At 40.0% G+C, this 26,952-nt stretch overlaps 1 protein-coding gene across 1 annotated transcript in view; it reads left to right on the top strand.

Annotated features, from left to right (window-relative positions):
- Window positions 1–16,741: 16,741 nt before the first annotated feature.
- Window positions 16,742–26,952, top strand: part of LOC308401670 (sucrase-isomaltase, intestinal-like) — a gene marked incomplete at its 5' end in the record, with an annotated part of 61,221 nt that continues 51,010 nt past the window's right edge. Inside the window, 9 exons of the mRNA XM_080889996.1 lie at window positions 16,742–16,862; window positions 17,052–17,137; window positions 17,324–17,444; window positions 18,062–18,171; window positions 18,742–18,893; window positions 24,072–24,243; window positions 24,520–24,619; window positions 25,292–25,404; window positions 25,528–25,653. Coding sequence (XP_080746122.1) covers window positions 16,742–16,862; window positions 17,052–17,137; window positions 17,324–17,444; window positions 18,062–18,171; window positions 18,742–18,893; window positions 24,072–24,243; window positions 24,520–24,619; window positions 25,292–25,404; window positions 25,528–25,653 — 1,101 coding nt within the window. The remainder of the gene's footprint in view (window positions 16,863–17,051; window positions 17,138–17,323; window positions 17,445–18,061; window positions 18,172–18,741; window positions 18,894–24,071; window positions 24,244–24,519; window positions 24,620–25,291; window positions 25,405–25,527; window positions 25,654–26,952) is intronic.

The raw sequence follows: 26,952 nt of genomic DNA, 5'->3' as shown, positions 1-26,952 counted from the left end.
TTGTTTTGTTTGCCCAGATTTCGCTTAAAAATGTATGTGGGATCTTAAAGGTGACTATCACAGTGTAGGATGAGTTTCACTCATTTGTCTGACAGCACACACTTGAGAGAGCTAAATTTATGATTGAGTTCTCAAAAGACATTTAAAATTGAGAAGGGTGTTTTGTAATCTTTACCTTTACCACTATTGTCCTCTCCTATTTATATTCTGTGCTAACCCTGCTTAATTAGCTTTACTTCACTGTTTTTTTTAATGTCATTGTGAAAGAGTTACATGTCATCTATTCATGTGTTGTCACAATAACTAGCTTTTAAAAGTGTAGCCAAAAGTGAAAAGAAATAGTTCAGTCATTTGAACAAGATTCTTTTTTAAAAAATAGTAACAACAAGAGAAACAGAAAACTAATTTTGAGAAAAAGATGGAAAAAAATGTACTTTCTCATAACTTTGTGTCTGTGTTTGTGTTGATGTCTGTGTTTGTGTGTTTTCCTGTGTGTTCACATTGTAGATCTGAGTTTAGGCTGTTGCTTTGCAGACCTGATTGAATCACTCCCCTGGATTGGTCGACACATCAGTAAAGCCTGACATGGCAAAGGGCTGCTGCTGAGCTCGCACTGCTTTATTTATCACCCCAGTGTGTGTGTGTGTGTTTGCATGTGTGTGTGTGGGTGTGTGTTTGTGTGTGTGTGTGCGTTCTTGAATATCATGGTTTCTCACAAGGATATCTTTGGTATGGATGCATGTGTGTGTGAGAGAGGAGCTGGAGTAAGTTTGTGCGAATGTGAAAACATCCACATATATACACACGGGCATTCAGGACTTTGGACTCAGTTCAGCTTCTGTGTTCTTTGTTGTATATGTGATATTTATACCACAAGGACAATGGTGAAGTCAGGAACAAAATTCCAATGAAGTGTGCGTTTATTTGCATCTATGTGTGTGTCAGAGTGTGTGTGTGTATGTTTTTACAACACAAGGACAGTGATGTGGAGAGGAGCTGCATACTGATTAACTGAAGTCGAAGAGAGGGCCTTTGTGTTGGCAGGCAGATCCACACAGCAACAACAAGTCATTCACCTAATTTAGGACACACACACACACGCACACACACTTCTGAATCACAGATCTCACCCCTGAATCTTTCTCAAAATGCTGCAGAAGCTGCATGACGAGACACTTTGAGAGGAACATTTTTTGTCACCAGCTGCTGTGCTGTACTTATGCTGTTTATCTTTCAGTAGTCTAATAGTTTTTTTCAGCTAATTATCGTTACAGCTATATAGATATGCCATAACTCTTCATTGTCTCTGAATCAGCAAAGAGGTCATTAGAAAAGAAGGAGGGGGATAGAGTTGAATGAAGGGAGGATAATGGATAGAGGGAGACATGGGGTGAATGAGAGGGAGGACAGAAAAGATCAATGCAGTCTGTACTTTGAGAGAATCTGCATATCATGGAACAATGCAAGGCGGGAGTGTAGTTACAGAAATACAGGAAAGCACACAGCAAGTTTTCTTGTTTTACTTTCATGGAAGGAAACAGGAAGACACCGGCAGGAGAGGAGTTGAGAGCAGAAGAGGTGATGAGAACGTAAAGTCTCTTTATGTCAACTTCAGGGAGGGTGAAAGCATGTGGCAAGGGTGTATCTGAATGAAAGATAATCGAAGCTACGGAAAGTGTGGCTGAGAAAGAAAGAGAGTCACGCTGCTGGAGGAGTGAGAGTGACAGACCGAAGGGGGATTTGCAGTCTTCTTCAAAGATAAGCACACTGTTTTCTTTCACACATACTCATGGTGACACCATGTGCAAGTGTGCACGTACATTAAGACACACAGACACATGCACACACAACCAACACTTTCTGTTGGAGCAAGCTCTTGGCATCTGACAAAAGTTCACCCTCTCACGTTTCCATAGCAACGAGGACATCGTTGTTGCTGCACATACGGCCCAACAGCCAGCCTGACGAGAGAAAAAGAGTGAGAGAGCAAAAGATAATTAAGGTTTAAATGAATATCCTAATTTGATTGGAAAAAAGAAATGATTGGAATGTCATGGAGGAAAAAGTGTGTGCTTTTTTAAAAACTGACATTTAACCAACATGTCATTTGGTAACAACAGAGATAGACAATAGAGATAGTGAAGTTAGCTGGGGTAAACCATCCAAAGCAAAGGTGCACAAGAGAAGTGAAGAAGAGAGTTTAGGTCAAAGTGGAGCAGGTGGAGACGAGTGTCACAGGTGATTTATGACAGAAGAATAGAAGCGAGGTTTAAATGGAAGGTTTGCAAGAAGGTGGGGGTTTGGAGACTGTGGCAATGACACAAAGACAGAAGGTGAAGCTGCAGGTGGCAGATTTGAAGATTTTTGTATGGAGTGACCAAGAGGGACAGGATTAGAATGAGTAGAAGCATAGTGGACATATTGGAGAAAACATGTTGAAGATGGAAAAGAAGAAACCCACAGAGAAAATTCATGAATGTAGTGAAGGAGGACATGAAAAGAGTTGGTGTGACAGAAGTGGATGCTGTGGATAGAACACAGTGGAAGCAGATGATGCACTGTGGTGACCTCAATGACTGTATAAAAGATGGACGACGCAACACCGCCTCCTCCCATTGTGCAAAAATGAAGCCAACATATCCCGCTTGTGGAGGCTGCCATCTTGCAAATTTGGAGCCAGAGTCTGTGCAGTAGTGACTTGAGGTGGAGCGACTGTGTAACGCTCCCGCTCACACACCCGCTGGACGTGACCGCAAACACGCCCCACTACACTTTTTACGTAGCCCGGCTCGAGTTTTTTGCTGGTTTACCGCGACTGACGACTCGTTTAATTAAGGTAAATACAACCATGTCACTGTTTTTAAAAAAAGACACACAGCTTATCGTCTTATAGTTCTGAAACATCTAAAATCATTCTGTTGTTAATTTGTTTGCTAGATTAGCCACTAGCATACGCATTGTGTTGGAGGCTTGTTGCTAGCTAGTTAGCGATGCTACACACCTGTTACTCGAATAGTCTGTGTTATTGAATGATTCAGCACTCCTTATGTTTTTTTTATCCATTTTTAGACAGCGATGAGATCAGCTGCACACTCCACAGATGCCCAGAGTTACTGTTAATATCAAAAATATAATGCTGTCCTTTGAGATTTTAACATAAGACTGTGAGTGTAATGGATCTAAAACTGTTTAAATCTTCAGAGCCCTCTACAGCCTGGTAAAAACATCAGCAGAACGTTTCAGTAGTGTAGTCTAATTTGTTGTTTTTTTTCATTTAATAATAGAATCCATATTATATCAACAGCTACATTCACTCTGGGGCGAAACTAGTGAGGGAGACCATCAGGACCAAGCTGGGTTTCTGGGTCCAGAGGTTTGGAGAAACTTCTTCCCTTTCTTTCATCACAGCTGTCCTGTGCCATAAGTTCTGTTGACCCACTGTAAGAGGCATCATTTAAGAAACACCAGGACCACTGAAGCTCATCACACTGATTAAGCAGGACTCATGATCTTTACCAGCAGCTCCCTCACAGGGAAATCTTCAGCACTCCTCTGTAGGCCCGCCCCAGGAGATGGATGAACCCAGCATTTCATGAACACTGTGATGGAGACCTTTGGTTTGTGTAATATTATAAATACTCGGATACTCCCCAGAGGCTCCAGTCTTTTACATAAAGATATTATATTCAGTCCTGTAGAAAGTTATATATTTAAAAATATATTATTCTCTCTGGTTACTCTGGTATGAATAACTCTGAATCACTTTATGGTAAATAACACACCATCTGCAAAAAACTGTGAAAGAATTCCAGATGACAAGTTTGTAGTTCAACATACAAGTGACGACCTTTGACCTTCATCAGGTTTTATTTAATTGTGTCAGAGAAACTCAAACGTGCTCTTCATGCAGCTGAGTACATCAAGTGTTTAAAACAGAAGCTTTGCAGGTCTGAGATTAGCAGCTCTGTGAAACACCAAACTGAGGTCCTGTTAATGCTAGTGACACAGTTACATGGATGATTAATCCTTTTATTTTTTTGTCCTTAACTTTATCAATAAAACAGCTGCAGCTTTCACTACAGCACATGTGGTACTTTAACCTTTGTACTGTTTTCATCAGTTCATTTTGCAGTTAACATGTGAACATGTTGGATGATCTGTCTGCTGTCATTGGGTGGTGCTGAGGTCTGAATCTGAGGGCAGCCCTTGTAATCACAAAGAGAACAGAATCATCAAACTTAAATATAAATTTTATCCCTCAAAGTTGAAATAAAGCTGATTCTTCTGTCCTCACACACTCAGGATCTGAAGTTCTTTTACATTTTTTCAGTATTACAGTACACTACAGTACTTTAATCCATAGTTCCTGATTAATGAGTTACTGAAGTACAAGCTTTTAAAAAAATGTTACTGTCTTTACAGATGTGGCAAGAGACTGAAAACATGCCGTTTTTTGCACATCTTTAATATTCAGCTCTGCACAGGAACTGAAGCAGGGTGCAGCCTGTTGCTTTTACAGTATAATACTTGTAATAAAAGTACAGTAACAGTAATTAGTGACTGAGTAGCCCGGAGCGTTTCTCTTGATTTCTTTAGTCAGGGTAAATTCATTCACCTGCACGGGTTAGCTAAACAAACCACCACAGCCGAGTGCTCATTTTAGCTAGCTAGGTCTCAGGACCTAGCTAAGGACGGTAGTTACAGATTAGCTTACAAACACGTTTAACTTACCGAAAAAGTGCAGCGGGGCCTCGGGTCCTTCTGTCGGGTAGTCCAGTTTACTGAAGAACACCTCAGGCTGTCAGGTTAAAACACTCGGTCGTGTTTTCGTAGAGTAAATGCTGGCCCTCCTCTCAGAGCCTACGTTCTATCTGCTATTCCCGAACAGAGATACGCAAGTTTCTCCGTGACTGCAGCTGTCAGTCAAAGCTGTTATGATGACGTTTCACCCCAATTTAACATCACCGCGGTAGGAATTAGAATCAAACTTATGGGAAAGGAGACCCCTTTGGACATCAATCAGCATGATGAGAACTATTGAAAACAAAAGAAAGAATCTTTGGAAAAATATTATCTGAGGAGAATAAATTTATTTTAGTCGGACCCCGACTAACATGGAGGAGGCGGGGTTTATGACCTATACTGCAGCCAGACACCAGGGAGCGATAGAGACGTTTCAGCTTCATTTTTGGGGATATATACCAAGTATCAGACTGTTATAAAAATATTGTAAAATTGGACTGTTAACAAGGGAAACTTGCATTTGATTATTTTTTTTATTTTTATTTTTTACAAAAATCTATACAGGCTGAACTTTTGTAAAGCACATACAGAACCAGAAACACCTTGTCTCAGCAACATGTCAGCTAGTTTCTTGATGTTTAGATTTCCTTTGATCTCGTCTTCTTTGAGTTTGTTTGGCAGGCAGAGAAGATGAGTGAGTGAAGCTGTGGGTGTTTTATAAGGCTGAAGCTGCCAAAAGTAACTGTTCTACAAGTCTCTCTGTACTTGGCAAGATCACACACAAATATAGTATTACATGTATTATTACGTGCCGTATTACATCTTCTGAAGAAAACTGTATGCAAGAAAGCATAATTAGTTTTAACATATAAATATATTAGATAAAAGCAATTTACTGTATATGTAAAATTCCCTTTCTTCAGTTTAATCAAATATGTGTTTGTCCAAACCTACTTTCAAACTCTTTCATTTGCATTCCAACTACACACATGTAAAGTTTTGCTAATCTTTGCTTGTCTACCACATTAGCAAAATCATCCATAAAGGATTTCAAAAGTACTTCTCCCTACATTAGATGTCTTTAAGACCTGCATTTTGGCAGAATGACAGATTTCAGTCATAGAGTGAATACAATACCAGCCTTACAGTTGCAGTTAATGGTTATAACCATCATTCTCTATCACCAATGAAGATATGCTTTCATCTTTTTACAGGCGAGTTGAAGGACAGGATCAACAGCACAGCCACACCTCCAGATGAATGATTTTTACAGGGAGTTATGTATGTTATTCCAGTAAAGGTATCTCAAGTGAATGGTGGTCTTCTGTAACAACCACTATAGGCAATGTGCATTCTTCGTATTACACTCATTTCAGATGTTTAAGTTTTGATTACACCAAATATTAACTCACACTGATTAACTGATTTCATGATGCATAAAACAAGCTTTATTTAAATTTAGCGTTATTTAATTTTGGGTGCCAAAATAGCGCTCTTTAGATATTATTGAAAACCTCATAGATGAAGAATTTTGATGTGAGATTAAGTATGCTAAGTATGCATGCTCAATTTAGGTTAGTATAACGATTATACTATCTTCTGGTATCTGACAACTAAACTGGGGAAACTGACAGAGCAGTCTAAGCCCTAAAGAGTATTTTATATGCACATACATAGGAGCCATAAATATACACAACACTTTCCTCCTCTCCTGAAGAAAACAGATATGAAATAATGAAACTCTGCTGATACTCCACAGAAGAGCAGTGTATCAGCAGTAAATAAATCTCAGCAGAGAACACAAACTTTTTCTGTATTTTTCAACTTTTCTAGTTTCTGTATAATATCCTTATATTCCACTGAACCTCAGGTCTCCTCAACTTTATAAAGTCACTAGCAGGTTTTATAGGACTGTATAAGACTTACAGGGAGAGGAAGGATATTCACACTTTGACCATTTTCATACTCGATACCAGCATCTGGTGATCTTTCCATCCAACCATCAGTCACACAAACATCCACACCAAGATAGCGGTTAATCATTATGCAGCAGTTAAAATAACTGTCACGCTGCACACTGACAGCTGCTGTCATACTCTTGTTTTATAAGCACGGGTGTCTACACGTGGACAAAACACCCCTGCTGTTTTAGAGAAATGGCACATATTAGCCTAAGATATGATGCAGCAGAAGCTTGGCTTGTGTGTGTGTGCATGTGCGTGTGCACACACTCATATATAGTTAAAGTCACACATATGGGTTGTTCTCCTCATTTACTTTGCTGTTTGTTCCCCCACAGGGGTGTAACATCTGTGCCATGCTTATGGGGGAAAACGGCATAATGGGAGCACTTAGATAGGCCACCTGCATATTACGGCTTGTGCGGCCATTTGTGGAATAACAGCTACAGACATATGCACGCCGACAATCACACAGTGAGAACAACCACAACACCACAGTCTAATTGCTTGATGACTTTGTCTCCCAGGAGGTTGAATAACTATATCAACATGGGCAGTTCTTTGTCATGCCACAATTTAGTGGGCCTGATTTCAGTGAGACAAACAAAACAAAACAATATAAAGATTTCTTTTCGATCACTAAAAACAAATGCGTTATCCCTTTGGCAAAGGAACACAACATAGTGTGGGTAAGGTAGATGTTTTGGGAAACACGGCACAGATTATCACAGTCAATTGCGTTTATTGTTTATTAGAAAAGTTTAGCTATTTTGACCAGGATTCATAATTTTTTCTATTTAATTAGCCTGTTGTAACTCAACAGCACATGGGATCTATAAGACTGTTGCCACTATTTAACAAACAAGCTGAGTTGTATTGGAAAATTACATTATTGCTTTGTGCCATAGTTGACTTCAGCACCTTGGAGACATTCTAGTTATGCAACAGTGGGATTACTCAACAATGGAAAAAGACAGAGAAACTGTGGCACCAACAACATTATGAGTCCAATACATATAATTAGCTGTGTTGGTAAACTTTTATCTGCCTGCTATTGACACTTTTTTTCTTAAATGACAGTAGGGATAACATAACTACTGGAGTGAGTGTGACTCAGGAGGTAGCACAGGTCATCTAATAATCTGAAAGGTTGGTGGCTTGATGCCTGTCTGCTGCAGTGTGCATGCCAAATATCAAATGTAGTGCTAAGCAGAATAATAATGCACTATAATAATATTTTATTACAAAAAAGTAAAAATGGTACTTTGAAAGGTTTCTGTTGGGTTTTACCAACACTATCTTCCACCTGACTTAGGTATCACTAAGACTTTCATTTTAAATGCAAAAATCTAGGACAACAGGTTAATTATTGGTGCTGCTGTCTGAGTGCTCAGTACCATGTTTGCATGGACTGTGATTATATCGCACCTTTAAGCTACCAACTGAATGTAGGTACTTGTTAGGGAGGCAGACCCACATTAAAGTAAGCAAAGTGGTAAACTGTGGAGTCCTTAAGAGCTTCTGTGTCACAGGAGTTACGTTGAGTGTGAATGTATAAAGGTACTTGTTGAAAACATTAAAACAATGGTTATATTATAGTAAGCATAATGATGGTAAGTAGCAGGATCATAAAAAGGTGTTCACAAAGGCCACTCTGCACTCAGTGGAATATTATTTTTACCACCTGGTATTAATAATACCCAACACTACAACAAGGTATTTTGCCAATTGTACATATGCGTGTAAGAGTATGTTGTAATAGCATATACAAAATGCAACTGGCTATGAAGACTGAGAAAATTCATGACTGTTTAGAAAATCTCTCAATCTAAGAAACTCCACAGAAGGATTTTGACAAATGGAACCCTGCTAAGAAGAATCAACAACCACATCCACTCTCACAACAAAACTTAACAACATTCAACCCATGTGCACATACTACATGACAATATTTGGAGAGAGCTCATTTGGTAGAAGCAGAGATACAGAATTCAGTTAAGCTATTTGGCAGAAAGAAATCCGAATTTGATAAGAATTAGGACATGACTCCCAGGAATCTAGATGTTGGTGGTGGTGAATATGAAGATGGAAGCTAGAATGGAGCTCTGAGTGACTGGGATCAGGCAGAGATGCAGGGGAGGCAGGCAACTTTATAAAGTCACTAGCAGGCTGCCTGAAAGGAAGAATTACAGAAGGGCACTGAGATTTAAACTACGCAGAATGAAGGCTGATTGGCTCAGGAGGTAAGAAAAAGATTAGACTAGAACAGGGGTCGGCAAACCTGGGCACGTGTACCACAGCTGGCATACGAAGGGTTAACTGGCACAACATTAGCTGGACTGGCTATCTGGGCCAATGGTGATTTTTCGTTTTTATGGGCCGAAGATTTTTATTTATTTATTTTAAATTTAGTAACGGTATAAACAATGAAAGGTGGTGGATTGGCCAGATGCTGGCAGATGTGTAAAAATAACTCTGTTGTTTGGTGGTGACTATGGCGGAGCTTCCACAGAGGCCAGCAGGTGGATGAGGGAAAGAGGAGGCAGGAGGCAGAGACCCGAGGCAGCTGTCAGTCCGAGTGTCAGGTGAACTGAACTTCAGGTAAGAAGTTATGACCTGCAGTCTATCTGGGTCAGATATAAACCAAGTTTAGGTGGAGTTTATTTTTGTTGTGCTGACTTTTTACAATCAGTTACAATAACTTGTCCTGCTTACTAGCTAGCATGACAGAGTTTCTATACAGCTGGGTGGGTGCTGTGATGTTACTGATAGTGAACTTTATTTTATTCATAAGCTTAGTTAGTAGAGTTGCCAACCGCCCCTTAAAAAATGGAATGGTCCCGTATTCAGAGAAAATATGTGTTTTGTTTTGAGCTGAAAAGGAAAGCAGTTTATCCCTTACTTCAGCTAGAATGGAAAAAGACACAAAGCTGGAGATATTGTGCATCTTAAGCTGCACAGCTGTCTCTTCTTCTCTCATTCTCTCCCCCTCCCTCTCCTGTTGCTAGAGGAGATCATAAAACTGATCAATGATCAGCTGATCGGCTTTTCTCTCTTGTTTGTTTATCGCCCACTTTGCGCCAGAAAGAGGAAATGCTAAACAACAGCAGCACGTTTAAGCTTAATTAGCTGTTTGAAAAAACAGCGGCCGACAGCGCTGTAAACAACGGTAGACTTGTGTGTAACAAGCAAGCGAATAATGCAGAAAACAGATTTTTAGACGAGAAACTGTTCTTGAAGTACACAGAGAATGCGAGAGAGAGAGAGAGAGCTGTGCATGAAGTGTGGTGGAAGCAAAACAGCAAAGTAAGAGGGAATTCGTGACGATGTTTTTGTGAAGCGTAGTTTGGATCTTCTTTTGCTGCTGGTTCGGTCAATAATGTTTGGAGAGAGATAAAACTAACAGCTTTAGAATCAGCGCAAAAAGGGCGTAAACACAAAGCGCAGACCGGTGAAACATCGGAATCAGCGAGCTGTCGGCTTTCAGCCCCGACCGTGTCCGTGCCGTCGGGTGAGAAAGGCGACATCTAACTGATTCTGATCCGTCGGTGGGTCTGAGCTTTGTGTTTACATCTTTGTGCAGAATCTGTGTATCTGCTCTCATTTACTGTTTTAGCTGTTTGGTGGTTCTTGAAATTTTCTAAGGTTTAACCTGAGATTCTGGCGTTTCCGGCAAAATAAATTAATATTAAAAAAATCGAGTCAGGATTTTAATGAATCGATATCATGTTATCCAAGCCAGAATCGATTTTAATCGATAAATCGATTATCAAAACCCACCCCTATTTTCGAAGTAGCTGAAAGCTGGTAACTGTGAAGGGGCGGGTCTAGCAAAGTTTTGCCAGGGGGCCAGGTAGGGCATTAACAGGGAAAGGGGGGCACAAAGAAATACCTTTCTTTCTTGTTCTCATTTAAAATGTCTAGCTTTTAATAAATAATTATCTGAAGCTTATAACCAAAGTTTTTATCTGATGTAAAATGTATAGAAATCATGCATATACCAACAAGACTGTACATCACTGTCACAACAGCATTTGTTTTCATTCAAAGGCTTTATGGCTTTTCCTATAATACCTGGTGGGCCGGTCCCTAGTCAAAATGCCCGGGTCGATTTTTTGTCCCAGTCCAGCTCTGGGCACGACACGCAGTGAATTAATCTAAGGAGGTGCATTAAAAAATAAATGGCCGGGCCAGCGGTGCACATCGCAAATTAGCTCGCATAGACACATTAGTTGTGCCGCTTCTTAATGACGGTTCAACTTGTAATTGGCTAAAAATCACTGAGAGGGATGTTGCTAGCTGGCAGTTTTTTCAAGTGATGTTGAAATTTCCACATTCCAACTCTTCAAATGCTTCAGGAGCTCTCCGCTCAGCGCAGCATCAGCACCGCGGAAATACACGGATACATCCATAGACTCGAGACAGAATTCACTATGCGTCTTCGGGACTTTCTGTCACGGTCCGCTGTGACGGACTGAGTGGAGAATGCGTGTAATGGACCCAGGTGCGTACACAAGTGAACAGACGGGAGTGAGCTTTAACAGAAGGCGAGCCTTTAATATAGCTGAAAACAAGGTGTGCAAATACAGCAGGGATGGCGTGGCTAAACAAAAACCTAAACTGGGAACAAAATATGGTGAGGCTATGGCTTGGAAGACACCAGACCAGGCATGGAAACACGGAGGGTGGGAACACAGACGACGCGACACAGACTGTAAGAAACACAGAGACTAAATACACATGAGGGATGATCAGGGGAAGTGGCCACACATGGGAACGCAGCTGACACACATGAACTTAACAACAGGACAGGAGGAGTGAGCTGAATACACTGACAGTGAATGCAGGCCTTCAAAGTAAAACAGGAAACATGAGACATGAACCGGGGAGACGTAGTACAGGGGGAGGTGACATAACTGACAGCATGAACTTGACAGTACAAGACACACAGACATAAACACACGAAGGGCAAGGGAGACGTAATGCAAGGGTAATATAATTACAAAAAGGACTGGACTACCTTAAAGAACCTAAGCAAACAATAAACATCAAAATAGGTTAAGCATAACACACTGGGTCACACGACCCAGGACCATGACACTTTCAGGTGTATGGACCAATGTATTCTTTTCTGATCAAACCAGAAAGCTTTAATGAGCAGCTGGATTTGTCTCGCATTAACTGGCTGGACACAGATGACATCGAAATGCAGCTGATTGAACTGAAAAGCTCGACTCTGTGGGGGTCAAAGTTTGCAGAACTATGAACGCAGCTGGAATCCACAGCTGTGCGTGTTCATGGAGCTTGCATTTTCACCTGCTGGACATCACTACCTGACAAGTTTAACTGCTTTCAGAACATTGCAGAGACCTTATTGACAGTTGGCTCTACATATCTGTGTGAGCAGATTTTCTCTCACACAAAGAGTGTCCTCAGGTAGCCGTCTGAATGCTGGACACTCGGAGACCTGTGTCTCTGAGTGGGAGACCAGAGATCACATTAACGTGTATCTCTGTATTAACAAACATGCCATATTGGCCCAGTTTATTTTTCTTATCATTGCTGTGAGGAGACAATAAATAGCATTTGGATTTTCTGTTGTACAGTTTATTTGCTGTTATGGAGTTCTTGTTATGAATAAAAAAAATGTCTTTTTTTGTTTCAAAATAGCTGAAAACTATTCGCTGATAGCTGCCAACATCTGCGAACAAATATAATTCGATAAAGTTGTTCTATATAGTGTGTAACTGTTAATATAGAGCGTTATTAAATTTATTGCTAATGCAATCATATGGCACATTGACTTCTGATGAAATTTTAGATGGCACTCATCATCAGAAAGGTTGCCTACCCCTGGACTAGAGCAATGACATCATCATTGAGTTTGTCAGTGTTGTAAGGAGTAAGCAATGTAAAGAATACACTAATAGGTAATTAAGTAAAGTTACCTCCAAATGTGGTGCCATGATAACTAATAAAAATACACAATAATACACAATAAAATAAAGAGGTGGTTTAAAAAAAAATAAAACTATGCCACAGAGTCCACAGAGTCAGTTAAATGTAGTTGTAGTGGTAAACTGTTCCACAGCTTTGGTGCCACAGACCGACAGAGGTTCTGTCCCTCTTAGTCTTTAGTACAAGGAACAACTAACAAAAACAGCTTTCTTGGTGTATAAGAAAGTAAATACAAGAATTTAAAAATGAATCCTAAATCTGTTGGGAGTACCTGTTAAGAGTACAAAATTGAACTGATGAGAACTCACTTGCTAGCAGCCAAACAGCCCGGAAAACAGGCAGATGAGTGATTAAAGATCTTGCTTGATGAACTTGTGCGATCAGTGCATGAAAACTCCATACAGCTCCTCGTCTGCTTTGTACTTTTTATATTGTCAGTACTGCCGTTGTTTCACTGCATAACACAGCAGCATGTGAACACAGCCATGGTTAGCAAGTACAATACAGAAGAAAACATCAAAGGAATACTGAAATAAAAATGTATAAATAAGTTAGATAAGAAATGGCACATTGTGCACATGAAAAAATACAAAACTTTATCCTCATGAAAAAGTAAATTAAAAAAAAAGATGTAACACACCAGTTACAGGAGTTTTTACATTTCAGCAACAGTCCATATGGTGTCATGCAATATATGTAACAGACAGTTTCTGGTATATGAAAGTGTTCCAGTTCTTCTGTTGATCATTATGCTCCTGGGGATGAGTTGAGTCATTGTATTAGAACAGCAAAATCAAATCAAATGAAGACTATAACAGCACACATTAAACAGAGAAAACATATTAGTCTGAGTGGTATATTATTTCGGTCAATTAATTTTAACTGGAATTTATTGTTGGTGAGAATACCTTATTATAGAAACATTATCAGAGAACTGATGCCGTATCTGAAACCGTATTACTGTGTTTATAATATTGAGACCTTGAGTGTTTTATTGTGTCCTGAGAAAACAGGTTGGCTGCGAAATATCAACAGCAAAATGTACAAGCACACACGTTCATATCTACACACGCACACAAGGTCTTGGTCGTCAGATATGCTGTACAGGTTTCCTTTCTAGACCCACAAGCAAACAAAAAGAAACACAGGTATACATGAACCCCATATATAACTTGGTTGGTTGGCAGCTCTCAATGTTGAGTGCCTAGTTTTAAAGTGACTGGATCGATACAGGGGAGTGAATTGCCAATTTCAGTTTGTTCTATTGAAATTGGCTGGCAGTGCATTCTTGAGGGAGAGCACCAGATATTGGCAGTGACAGAGTGGAATTGGATTTGTAAGGAGAGAAAGACCAAGAGGGAGCATAATGATCAACAGAAGAACTTGAACACTTTCATCCCCCAGCATGTACTACATGCAAGCTAAATATGCTCTTATGTATTTGCTGGACAGTTAAATTATGGCGACAGGGATAGAAGCCTCTCCTGCTTGAATGATTACACACAGAATGGCTCATTGCATTGTTTATTACCATCGAGCTCTATGTTGGAAGACTACTGTGCCACTACGTGATAAATACCTCATGTTCTTCCTCACTATTCTGCTTTGCAATGGTATAGAATAAATTTACTACTAAAGTATAACATGAAATGGCATAGATTATGTCTTGGATGTCACGTTTGGGATGAGCTAAATCAAGCAGCACTTGATCATGGAATAACTTTTCTTGGTCTCATGAATACGAGACCAGGGAAACTTCATAGTCATGAAATTATGTGGAAAGGAAGCCCCCTGTCAAAAACGGGACTGCATCTTAACAAGGAAAATCATGAAACTCATCAACAAGGAGTGCATCATACAACTCCTTAGGATAATACTTAGGAAGTGCTTTTATAATGCCAAGATAAAAATGAGCAATGCTGGCAACATGTAGCTCTCTTATTTCAAGTAGAGCTCTGTAGTATGTTGACATAATTCAGAAATTCTCATCCTCGAATGTAAATATCCACTTGCAGCCAGCTGTGGGGGGTTCTCCAAATTGAATTATTGGATTTGTTGACCCTTTATTTGCTAAACTGATATAACCTGAGAGTAATGTCCTCACATTTACACAAACAATTATTTCCCAATAAATTAAATTTTTTTACATAATATTCTATGTTCTAAAAGTTCCTAAAAAGTTTCTTCTTCCTGGTATAAAAATTCAGTTTTCTACTACCAACTGAGTGAATTTGAATCTGTACATGTGTTGACTACTGCGTTGAAGTGCTACAGCAACAACGGTGTAAAGATTGCTCTCTCTAAGTCACATCTTACGTAAACCATTGAAAATGCACAGTAATCTTTAGTTAAACTATAACCATACAAGCATAAACATGCAGACACACCCATACAGACTCCGTGACTGTGGTAAATGAATGATTTTAACACCCAGATGAGGGGATTTTGGGTTTCACTTCTTCTCTCAAACAGTGGAGACACAGCCCTGCACACACACAACCATTCATGGAACAGTAAAGGGGGCTGAGCCTCCTTGTCCATGTGCAACACTTCCACATCCTGTGGATTGAAAAGCTGTTATCTCTCTTGAACGGGGCACACTTTGCTCCAATCTCCAAAGAGTGCCAAGGTAAGATTACAGAGGCAGGCAGTTTCAGTCAAAAACTAATAACAATACCTTACAGTGTATATTACAGTCTTTTGATTGTACTGCACGAATTATGATTTTGCTGAATAATGATATATAAACAGAAAAGACAATTTTACATTCAAAGATCTTTCTTGTTATGACTACATACCTACAAGAAGCTGATGTTCAGTGGGAATTTTCTTCATTTTTTAACATTTTGTAGATTGTAGGCGCTTAAATTATATAATTATACTCACATTAATGTGGACAAAGAAAGACTGCATTAATGATTATGTTGGTTATATGAAGCTCTTTGCCAGTGGCATAAAAGCATAGTGTAAACTATATTGCGGTTCCATTGAACAGATATCTTATGAGGGTTCTTTGATGCTGATTTTCTTTTCTTTTTTTTGTTGTTGTTGTTACGATGCACATCACATATGCAATTTTTATGCTAGTCTTAAACTTAATTACAGGTAGCTAACTGCCTCCTGGTCTGTCATTGAGTTTAATAAAAGTTCTATTTAAATATAATATTTTAAACTTGCTGTACTCAGGGAACCTCAAAAGTGCAGCTGTAAAACAGTGTTAGTTTCAGGATTTCTGTGTGTTGGAAGATTTAGTGAAACCTACTTTTATGTATTCAGTGGAAGCCAAAAGGAGGAGTAGAGAGCCTAAAGAATTTGTACTTTAAACATACACTATGTTTGTGTATTTTTTTCTCTGTGCCTTACATTGCATGTTTGCAGGTGCTTTTCAGTGTTTCTCTATAATGTGCAGCTGATTGCTAACACACAGGGGCATGCAGACATTTGGCTCTCTGTCTCTCTCTACGCCCTCACCTGCTCTTCACAGCACATTAAACAGGATAGCTATAAGCTTCTCACACACCCAAACAGACACATAGCCACACACACACACACACACACACACACACACACACACACACACACACACACACACACACACACACACACACACATCCAGATATTCACCTTGTTTTTGTCTACAAGAGTAGACTATACTGGAGTGAAGCCTAATTGCTTGAGCTGTATGTTGGGTGCCTTTGCAAAGAGTAGGCTAAGCCTGTTGGACAGCTTTCCTTTCCAGATTCTTTTTCAGTCTCACTCCACTCTCCTTCTCGTTTATAGTTTTATTTTACTGAATTTAATACCTATCCCACCTTTGTAAGACTTGTTGCCAAAAAATCAAGGTTAATGGAAGGAAAATGTATGTGTGTGTTAAATATGTTTTTATTTATTTTTATTTTTTTGCACGTCTGTGAGTGTGCCTCCTGCCAATGGGCATCATTACGCAGCTAAAGGTTTTTGTACCTCTGAGACCTTGCCTGTAGTAAACTTGCTATCATTAACGAGTGTTAATGATGCTGGCCTTTGTAATCACTGTGTACGTATGAATATTTTGTTCTTGTGCATTTTTTCTCTGTTAGATGGCGAAAAAACGCTTCTCTAAGTTGGAGGTGATGTTAATGGTGATGTTTACGATTATGAGTGTTATATCAATCGCATTCATAGTTCTTTTTGCCACGGGACAATCTGGTGTGAAAGAAGGTAGGTGGACCACAGAGAAATACACATCTAAGTTTTAAGCAACATAAAATCACTTCCTCCTTTACTTTTCTTTTGCTCACATGATTATCATTTCTAAACCAGAGAATAATCTGCACACTAATGTCAGTTTGTAAAATTACAAGGTTTACCCTTTATAATTGTGACTTAGTTGTATTGTTCTTTTCTCAGAAATTACAGATACATTTGTGCCAACATGTCCCAGCATGCCTCTGGGTGAGAGAGTAGATTGCTTCCCTGATTCTGGAGCATCACAGGTAAACTAATTTCCTAAAGTGTAAAGTGTATGTATGGGGATTTTGTTTATTTATTAATTTATGAATAATTAAATAAATAAATATTATTTACACAATTTAAGCATTTGCTATTGTGACAAAAATCACTTCTAATAGTAACAGTAATGACACTACAAATAATTATATTGGCAACAATACTCTTAACAGGAGATATGTCAGGAACGTGGCTGTTGTTGGAGTCCACGGGATGAGAGTAATGTTCCCTGGTGTTTCTTCCCAACCAACTATGGATATACTGTGGAATCACAGGAGACACCAAATTCTTATGGTAAAACCTTAAACCCCCTCTGTATTCTTTAATTCAGAGTCATGTGCTCACTAACTGATAAAAATATGCACATAAATAGAAAGAAGTCTGTATGTGCTTGGACTCAGTAGAATATTCAAAAACAGTCATGAATATATATATATATATAAGCCCAGCCTGAGATTTGTATGTGTTGGGAATTGAACCAACACATAAAAATGAAAGCATTCCTTTTTTTTATCCATATCTAATTTAAAATGTAATACCATTTGGCAAAGGTATTGCTTAAGGATACTATGCAAATTAGTACAACAGAGCCAACTAAGTACTCTGTAACCTTTTATCATGGAGGTAAAAGAAGTTGGCAATACATATTGTTTAAATAAAGTCCAGTCTAAGTTCACCTGAAGATTTTAATGTGGTGCTACACCTGAATTGAACGACTGACCCTGACGAATGTTTGCTCACACAGTTTCTCTTTATAATAAAATATAACAAAACTGAATTGTTGTTTTGTTTTCATTTTTTAAACTTATGTTTCTTATGTAACTGATTTCTACATTATGTAAATATATTGTATTATGTGGATGATATATTAAACTTCTTGCCATCTTACTGTCATCTGTTTATTTTTGCAGCTATAAAGGCAAAACTGACAAGAATGGAATCTCCACCTCTATTTGGTCAACACATAAAGGAACTGGCAATTGACGCAGAAATGCAGACAAAGAATCGACTCAGATTTAAGGTGAACATTGACACCATTCTGGGTTTATATTCTTGTATGCATGTTTGCAGGGCCAGATTTTACAGCAAAGTAATAAATTATGAGATACACTATTCATTTCAGAAGCAGTTTAATCAAAGTATCTTTAATATAAAAGATTGTGGCTCAAGAGTTGGCAGTTCATCTTGTAATCGGAAGGTTGCCGTTTCGAGCCCCGGCTCGGACAGTCTCGGTCGTTGTGTCCTTGGGCAAGACACTTCACCCGTTGCCTACTGGTGGTGGTCAGAGGGCCCGGTGGCGCCAGTGTCCGGCAGCCTCGCCTCTGTCAGTGCGCCCCAGGGCAGCCGTGGCTACAATGTAGCTTGCCATGACCAGTGTGTGAATGTGTGTGTGAATGGGTGAATGACTGAATGTAGTGTAAAGCGCTTTGGGGTCCTTAGGGACTAAGTACAGCGCTATACAAATACAGGCCATTTACCATTTACCATAAAAGCTGTTGAGAATGAAGAATAGAAATATACACAACTGAGTATTACTGAGACAGCGAGAGTTCTGTCTAACTGCCTAAAATGACTGTTTCCTTTCCCTCAGATTTATGATCCCAACAATAAGAGGTTTGAAGTCCCCCATGAGCACATCCTTAGCCTCAACCCTACACCATCCAGTCCCATCAACAACACACTGCAGATCACACAGAAACCCTTTGGCCTTACTGTACGCAGAGAGGAGAACCAAAACGTTGTGTAAGTGCTCATTGTGTGTATATACCATGTATATTTGCTGTTTCAGATTGGATATACAAAAGATATCAGACTATTCAAACTGTGTGTATTCATTAAAAAAAACACGATTCACATGAAGGTAATTGTTATTATAATTTCTTATGTACTTTATACATTTTTTTTATATACTATGGTTGCGCTAGTAAAGAGGGATGAGGGCATTTCTGAGTTAAAGCATGTATAGCAGCAGAGGATTGCGTAGTGTGGAGGAGATTTTCCATAATAATGCTAAGATGCCATGGTACTGAAATTTTAATATAAGATAAATTGACTTATTAAATATTTATTTAGAATTACAAGTATTACTTATCAGAACTGTCCCCTTAAACATTTGACACTGGAAATTCGGAACCACAGGTTATGTGCATCACTTGAAGCAGATGTGTAAGGAAGCCACAAAGGTGGTCTCAGCAGCACACCAACTCGCTGTCATGCAAAACTGGCAGGTGACACCATTCCATGTTACAAGACAGTTTCTCAAACAATAAGTCATTATTTTCGTGTTGATTCAGTGCATGCTTTGTTGGCCCTGTGTGACATTGCAGTGACAAACTCCTCCACAGAACACACAAACACAGATAAATAGAGCAAAACAACAATTGCATACATTAGTGCTAATGGTGTTTTGTACATCATTATTGGCTTTTATGGTGCATGACAAATTTCCCTACTAGGTAAATGTGGATTTATTTACAGGAAAAGTGAAAGCCAAAGCAACCTTTGAAAATGTTTAATTTATAGTAGGGGTGCAAATTGTGTGGATGTCATCGATATAGGTATCACTGCGGCTTATCAGTCTTCCTGGATGTAACGATAATGAAATTTACAACCAGGCGCCAGTCAATGCGCCCTTTGTGCAGTTGTTTGACAAAAAACTAATTATTATTATCATTGGTGGGGAAAGGTTAAAAGGAGGTTTTTATCATTTCATTCAATGTAGGAAAATATATTTATTTTTAATAAATTCCATTGGTATAAAAAATAGCTTGTAGACAGAGGTCCACAATTATTTCATGAAAAAAATAGGATGTCCATTTTTCTGATTCAAACTCTCTACAGTGTACGGGGATTTCTTTGGTTGATTGCAAATGTTCAATACTTAGAATAATCTCTGTGCTCTAAAATACTGATAACGATAGTTTACACTCCTGTAGTTGATCTTTGCTCTTGGCAGAAAGTGGTGAAACAAAAGTTACACTGCCAATAGAGAATTCATATTGCTCAGACATGCCAACACATTTCAAAATGACAAAACATGTACAACAGTCATTTTATCTAATCCTTTGCTTTTAGTGTTTTGTCTTTTATTGGCTTTCTTTCATTGTTGAGTTATGTTTCTATAAGAAAAAAAAGAGTCAGTTAATTATTTTCTTCAACACTCTTTACTTACAAAAAACAAATAATGAAAGACAAAGTTAAAGTCACAGTTACATAAAATGAAAGCTGTTGGTTTGACCTGCTTTTAAAAGTTGCATTTATCTTTCTCAACACTGCACACAACTTTTAGTCACAGGCCTTTAAAATTATTTTCAAGATAAATTTTAAGATAAGCAGATGAAGATTATTTGTGATTTAGCAACCAAACTGATCCTTTTTGGCACTGTGGGTGAAGCATAGCTACAGAGACAACCATTGTGGGATTTTTAAGCACATGGAATGTTTACCAAGATCTAAATTGTTATAATGTAATTATAGTTTGATAAGAATATGAGAATAAGCAGGCCATGAACTGTAAAAAGTCCATAAAATACAGTGATAACAATATTTACATATTTACTTTTAAATCATAAAAATTGCAGGAGGTTACCCCAGGTATTTATTATGGCATTAAATTCCACTGACATCTGTTATTTATTTACTATATAGATAAATGGACAATGTTGCTCATAATCATTCTATTAAGCCTGTGTGCCTGTCATGTGGAAATGATCTTTTTGAACAGAATTAGGGTTAAGATGTTAAATGAAAATAATATCATATATTTACAGCATTTAAAACCTTTACTTGTAATATCTGACAGCTGTTTGAAAGTTCAGCAGGCTTGGTATTTCAGTAACCAGTGTATGTCTTGTTTTGAAGACTACAGAAATGTTACCCAGAGGGCTTATTACAGCTTGATGGGATGGCCTGTCTACTCGCTGTTTTTTTTTCCTGCAACTCAATTTGTCAAAATGTCTCTGCTCCAGAAGCTCCAGAAGCTAGGTGAGGCTAGACTCTGAGTAGGCAGGACTTGGGAGAGGGTTGGTAGAATTTTAGTTAATGGTTGTCTTGATACAACACATTTTATTTCGCCTGTTTTTGGTTGTGTAGTGAAGGTGTTGTGTGGCCCTTGAGTGGTTAGCTTGTGTTTTGCGGGCCGTTATGAGTTTCATGGCCACTTTTGATATTGCTGGATTTATGGCAAAGCCGTCGCTTGCCCTGCTGGATGTTTGTAGGAAGAGGGATATGCATGAGGTGGCAACATATTACGGGATCAGTGTCTCCACTGGTCTACGCAAAGCGGAGCTGAAGGCCACTCTGGTGTCTGGGCTGTTGGAGAAGGGGGTGGTTGTAATGCAAGAACCCCCGAGCACACCCAGTCTGGTTGGACTTAGTACCTACAGCGCCTCATGTTCCAGGCCAGGTCGTAGAACCTCCAGTGTCTACACCTGTGGGCCAATGACACTGCCCCATTTTGATCCGCTCTCCACCCAGTCATCGGAGGGTTCTAAGCAGGATGCTAGGCTCAGAGTCCGTCTGGCTCATCTCCAACTGGGAAAGGAGGAGCGTGAGTTCCAGCTGAAAAAGGAGTTAGAGCTTAGGCGTTTGGAGGCGGAGCTGGGTAGCGCTAGGGAGGTCGAGCTGAAGAAGGTGGAGTTGGAGGCGGAGACTAAGGTCAAGCTGCGACAGCTGGAACTCCAGCAGGCCTCCTCCCCTCCTGTGGCGGCCTTGCTGTCACAGACAGAGGTACAGTTTGATGTAGGCAGTAATAGTCATCTGGTCCCTGTGTTTCGTGACACTGAGGTGGAGGTTTACTTTGAATCATTTGAACGGATAGTGACAGCCTTGCGTTGGCCGCGGGATGCGTGGGCCATCCTGCTGCAGTGCAAGCTGGTGGGCAAGGCACAGGAAGTTTGTTCCTCGTTGTCCGCTGAGTGCAGTTTGGATTACGACAAACTGAAAAGTACTATCCTGTTAGCCTACGAACTAGTCCCCGAGGCTTATAGGCAGCGATTTCGGGGGTTGAAAAAGGTGCAGGGTCAATCCTTCCTGGATTTTGCGAGGGAAAAGAGTGTCCTCTTTGACCGATGGTGTATGGCCTGTAAAGCTGCAGACCTAGTTTCGGTATGGGAGTTAATTCTCATTGAGGAATTTAAAAACTGCATGTCCGAGCGGATGGCAGTACATCTGAACGAACAGAAGGTCTCCACGTTGCAGCAGGGCCGCGACACTGGCTGACGAGTTAAGCATGAGCGACGCAGCACCCTAGCGAAGGCTAGCGGTGCTAGTGGTGAGCAAGACACAAGGGGAGAGGTACCTGTGCCTCGTCCCAGGTAAGACCGGAAATGTTTTTACTGTTTTAAATCTGGCCATTTAATAGAGGACTGCGAGGCCTACAGACAGCCAGCCTCAACACCACGTAAGCCAAAAGGGATGGGGCTGTTTAAAATCGCTTCTCCTGTTAACAGGTGGACCTCAAAGCCAGGGGAGGACTAGAGTGTAGTCCAACAGATAGTGGTCCCGTCTAGTTTGCGTCAGCATGTGCTACAATTAGCCCATGATCATTCATGGTCAGGACATTTGGGGGTAACTAAAACGTATGACCGTATTCTGCAGCACTTCTTCTGGCCAGCAATGAAGGCAGATGTTACAAGGTATTGTAATACCTGTCGCTGGGTTTCGGGCAGGTTCACCCGGTAGAGGCAAAAGTCGAGGCTGTCCTCAGCTACCCAGCCCCAGCCACTAGGCGGGAGCTAAAGCGGTTCCTGGGCATGAGTGGATACTATCGCTGTTTTTGTAAGAACTTTGCGGTAGTTGTGGCCCCTTTGACAAAGCTATGTAGCCCCAAAATCGCTTTTGAGTGGTCAGGGGAATGCCAGCATGCATTTGAGTCTGCAAAATCTCTCCTTTGCAGCGCCCCGGTTCTGGCAGCCCCCAACTTCTCTCAGCCTTTCAAACTGGAAGTTGACGCCAGTGCCACCGGAGCTGGTGTGGTACTGTTACAGGACGACACAGAGGGTGTGTGTCACCCAGTCTGCTGCTATTCTACAAAGTTCAAGCGTCATCAGCTAAACTATTCCACCATAGAAAAAGAAGCTCTAGCGCTGCTGATGGCCTTGCAGCACTTCACTGTGTATGTGGGCTCTAGCTCCTTTCCAGTTACGTTGTATACAGATCACAATCCCCTTACATTCCTCCAACATATGTACAACCACAACCAGCAACTAATGCGCTGGGCATTGCTGGTGCAGGATTATGATCTGGTTATCCAACACAAGAAAAGGACTGAGAATCTGGTGGCTGATGCACTCTCGCGCAGCGCATAGTGATGGGTTTGCTCTGTGTTTTGTATAGTGTGAATGTAAGGTCTAGGTCTAGGTGTGGAAAAGGCCTGCTGCGTGCGTGCGTGCGTGCGTGCGTGCGTGCAACTGGGCAGTGGTTTTGCTTAAATGACGGCAGCCTCCATTTCTTGGCCTGCCTGGTTATTCCTAATAGCAGCGTTGCTGTCTTATTCTATTGAAGCCTTATAGTTGTTTTCTTAGTTGAAGCGGTCGCCATCTCTTTGGGTTGGCCTGTCAGATTTGTCATTAAAGCAGCGTTGCTGTCTCTTTCTGTTGTTACTGCTTATATGATTATTGGGTTAATTAATTATAATAAAGATTTATTTTGTGTTAAACACCTCTGCCTGGCATCCTTTTCATTTCAACCCGGATCCAACTGTTACTGTCCCCCTCCCTCTTCGTCTAGCTTTCATGTGGGGACGTAACAGTCTCTGTCTCATTCCCACTCTCTTCTTGCTCCATCTCATGCTCATTTTCTTTATTTTTGTGTCTCACACAAATTCACTCTTATCTGCTCTCCCTTATTCCACATCCCAGTGCATCAGTGTGTCTCTTCACTTCCTACTTAACTTTACTTTTTTTCTGGTTTGACATTCAGGTTTGACACTAGAATGGCTCCAATTGTGTTTGAAGACCAGTACATACAGCTGTCTGCTAAGCTCCCATCCCATAATATTTATGGCCTGGGGGAGCATGTCCATAGGCAATATCGGCATGACACAAACTGGAGAACCTGGCCAATTTTCACAAGAGATGCTTTTCCTAATGGGGTAAACACAGCACACACACACACACACAAACACAAAGAGACATATGTGCTTAAAATAAGGCCTGCTCAAATCAGGCCTGCTTAGTTGTGCGTGTGTGGCATGTTTACATGTGTGTCTTACATGTGCATTTGCCTTCGCAAAAGGCTTATAATTGAATGCCTTGTAAGCTGATTATGCCGTGTAGGCACCCCCTCAGTTTCAGTAAGTCTCCCACATGGTGGTCTCACAAGGCACCAATGCCCTATATTCATTTGTCTCCTCCTTTCTTCTCTACAGGGAACACATAACCTCTATGGACACTATCCCTTTTTCCTCTGTCTGGAAGATAATAGTGGGAAGTCATTTGGGGTGTTTCTCCTGAACAGCAATGCTATGGGTAAAGCTACGCTAACACAAATGCAAGAACACTTGTTGGTACTTGGATAAAAGCAAATACACATGGGTTCGAGCACGCAAACAAATGCACACGTACGCATAAAAAAACATTTGAGCAGCACTGTGTTTAAAAACTACAGAATGTATGTGCACAAGCACTCTCATACATACTGCCAAAAAAGTACAAACATATCGTATGTTTACACTGATACATGTAACATCGGGACAAGAAAATCATCTCTAAATGGTTCAAGGGCATACGAACCGCCAGTTAATCCTCATCCCCCAACACAAAAGGAGCTACTGTTGCATCAATCAAAGAATTGTGCTGACAAATCAAAGAGAATATTTCATGACTGCTTTATTCTGAGAAGGAGATGACTGAAAGCATTAGTGATTCCCACTGACATGTTTCTGTCGCTTATGCTTACAGTTGCTTCATGTAAGTTTTTTTAATATATTGATTTCCATAGAAATTGACGGATACGTCCTCCTTATACAATTGTGTTTAGGTCTAAAGTAATAATTCTCTGAAGAATTAAAACAACAAGAAAGTTGGTTTATCAAAACAGAGGACCGGTGGTACACAATGGTTTACAATCAATTTGGGGTTGTAATTTATTTTTAAACATAATACTGATACTTATACGTTTTGTCTCTGTGTTTTCACCAGATGTGACACTGCAGCCCGCCCCAGCTGTGACCTACAGGACAATTGGAGGGGTGCTTGACTTCTACATTTTCTTTGGTGACACACCAGAACAAGTGGTGCATGAATTCCTCGAGGTGATTTTCTAAATTCAGAAATATGTCTGGCAGGTTTTCTGGTTAATACTGTTGGGTGAAGTGGGTTTTGTGTTGCCTTGACGTGGTAATTACATTAAAAGTATTTCCAATCATGCTATTCAGCTCATTGGCAAGCCTGTCATTCCTGCCTACTGGTCACTGGGATTCCAGCTTTCTCGGTGGAACTATGGCAACCTCAGTATAGTCAAGGAAACAGTGGAGAGGAACCGTGCTGTGGATCTTCCATATGTAAGATTCTGTCTGCTTGGTTTTTATTCCTTATTTGTCTTTCATAACATGCATATTTTAGAAAAACATTTTCTTCAGACTATCTAAAATTGCTGTCAGAGCTACTGCCGCCCCCTTAAACATCTGTGATTTTGTCCTTATGATATTTTGATAACATGTTGAACAACTTTGCTTACATATTTTACCTCCATTATATCACAATATCATGCATTGTATGTAATAAATGTAGGTTCCATTTACATACCACTGTTACTGACCATGTGGCCATGATGAACATTCTGGAAATGGAAAACATGTGACTTGGTGTCACTGACATCACCTAGCCTTTTACTTCTTCCTAGTTCTTTGTTTCTTCCTTAGAAAACATGCATTTTAAAACTCGAGTGTGTGAAATGTAGTGGCAATGCATGGTTTTTATAGAGAGGGAATCCTTTGACTACTACCACAATTGTAAAGCTTTCAGAGGTCGGGGAATGTGGGGAATCAATACTTCACCTTGTGCACCCCTTGTTAAATTTGAAGCACTCATGCACCACTGTGTGGTTCCGGAGGCAAGAGCCTTAACCACTACACTATCTGTGGAGACGTGATACGAAGGTGGAAACAGGAATTCGACAGACAGACACAATGATAGGGATGGCCTTTAACTTACACAGGGTAATCCAGCTTTCTGTCAAATAATGGCAAGTCTGCTGGGCTATATAGGTTCAATCCTGGGATCACTATTTTTCATACGTCACTGAATGTTAGTGGTGATCAAAGATCAATCAATCGACTTCCTTTCATTATCTCATTCACGCTGAACTGAATGCTAAAACTACTCCAGTGCCTATTCCTTTCTGAGACATTTGGTAAATATCAATTCTAGTTGGCATTTTCTTTGGAATGAGCCCTACTGCTTATCTTTGTCGAGCCATGAGAGGTAACTGCTAAGAGTCTTTTCGATACCGAGTCTTTTGCAATGCTGTACATTTTTGTCTTTAATTACTAAGGTAGACTCCTATCCATGTTCTTTATGTGTCCCAATAAAACATTTTAACTCTATCACAACTCAGCAGTGATGGCAACAGTCGAGGATGTCATTTGAACTCTGTTTTATCTAACGCTCAAATGCAAACAAATTTCCAACCCATCTCAATATTTCACTCTTATAATCTCCAATCTCTTTTTTCATATCCAAAGACATTAGGATGCAGCTGCTTTCTCTCCGGCTGTACTCAGGGACATGTTTGATAACCATTAGATAGACCACAGAGGGTATTATCACATTCTCCCTAATATGTCTGGAGCTGATTACCA

Source organism: Rhamphochromis sp. 'chilingali' (genome assembly GCF_963969265.1).
Source record: "Rhamphochromis sp. 'chilingali' genome assembly, chromosome: 8".
In the NCBI taxonomy this organism is placed as follows: Eukaryota; Metazoa; Chordata; class Actinopteri; order Cichliformes; family Cichlidae; genus Rhamphochromis; species Rhamphochromis sp. 'chilingali'.
This window is presented reverse-complemented; position numbering and strand designations above follow the sequence as displayed.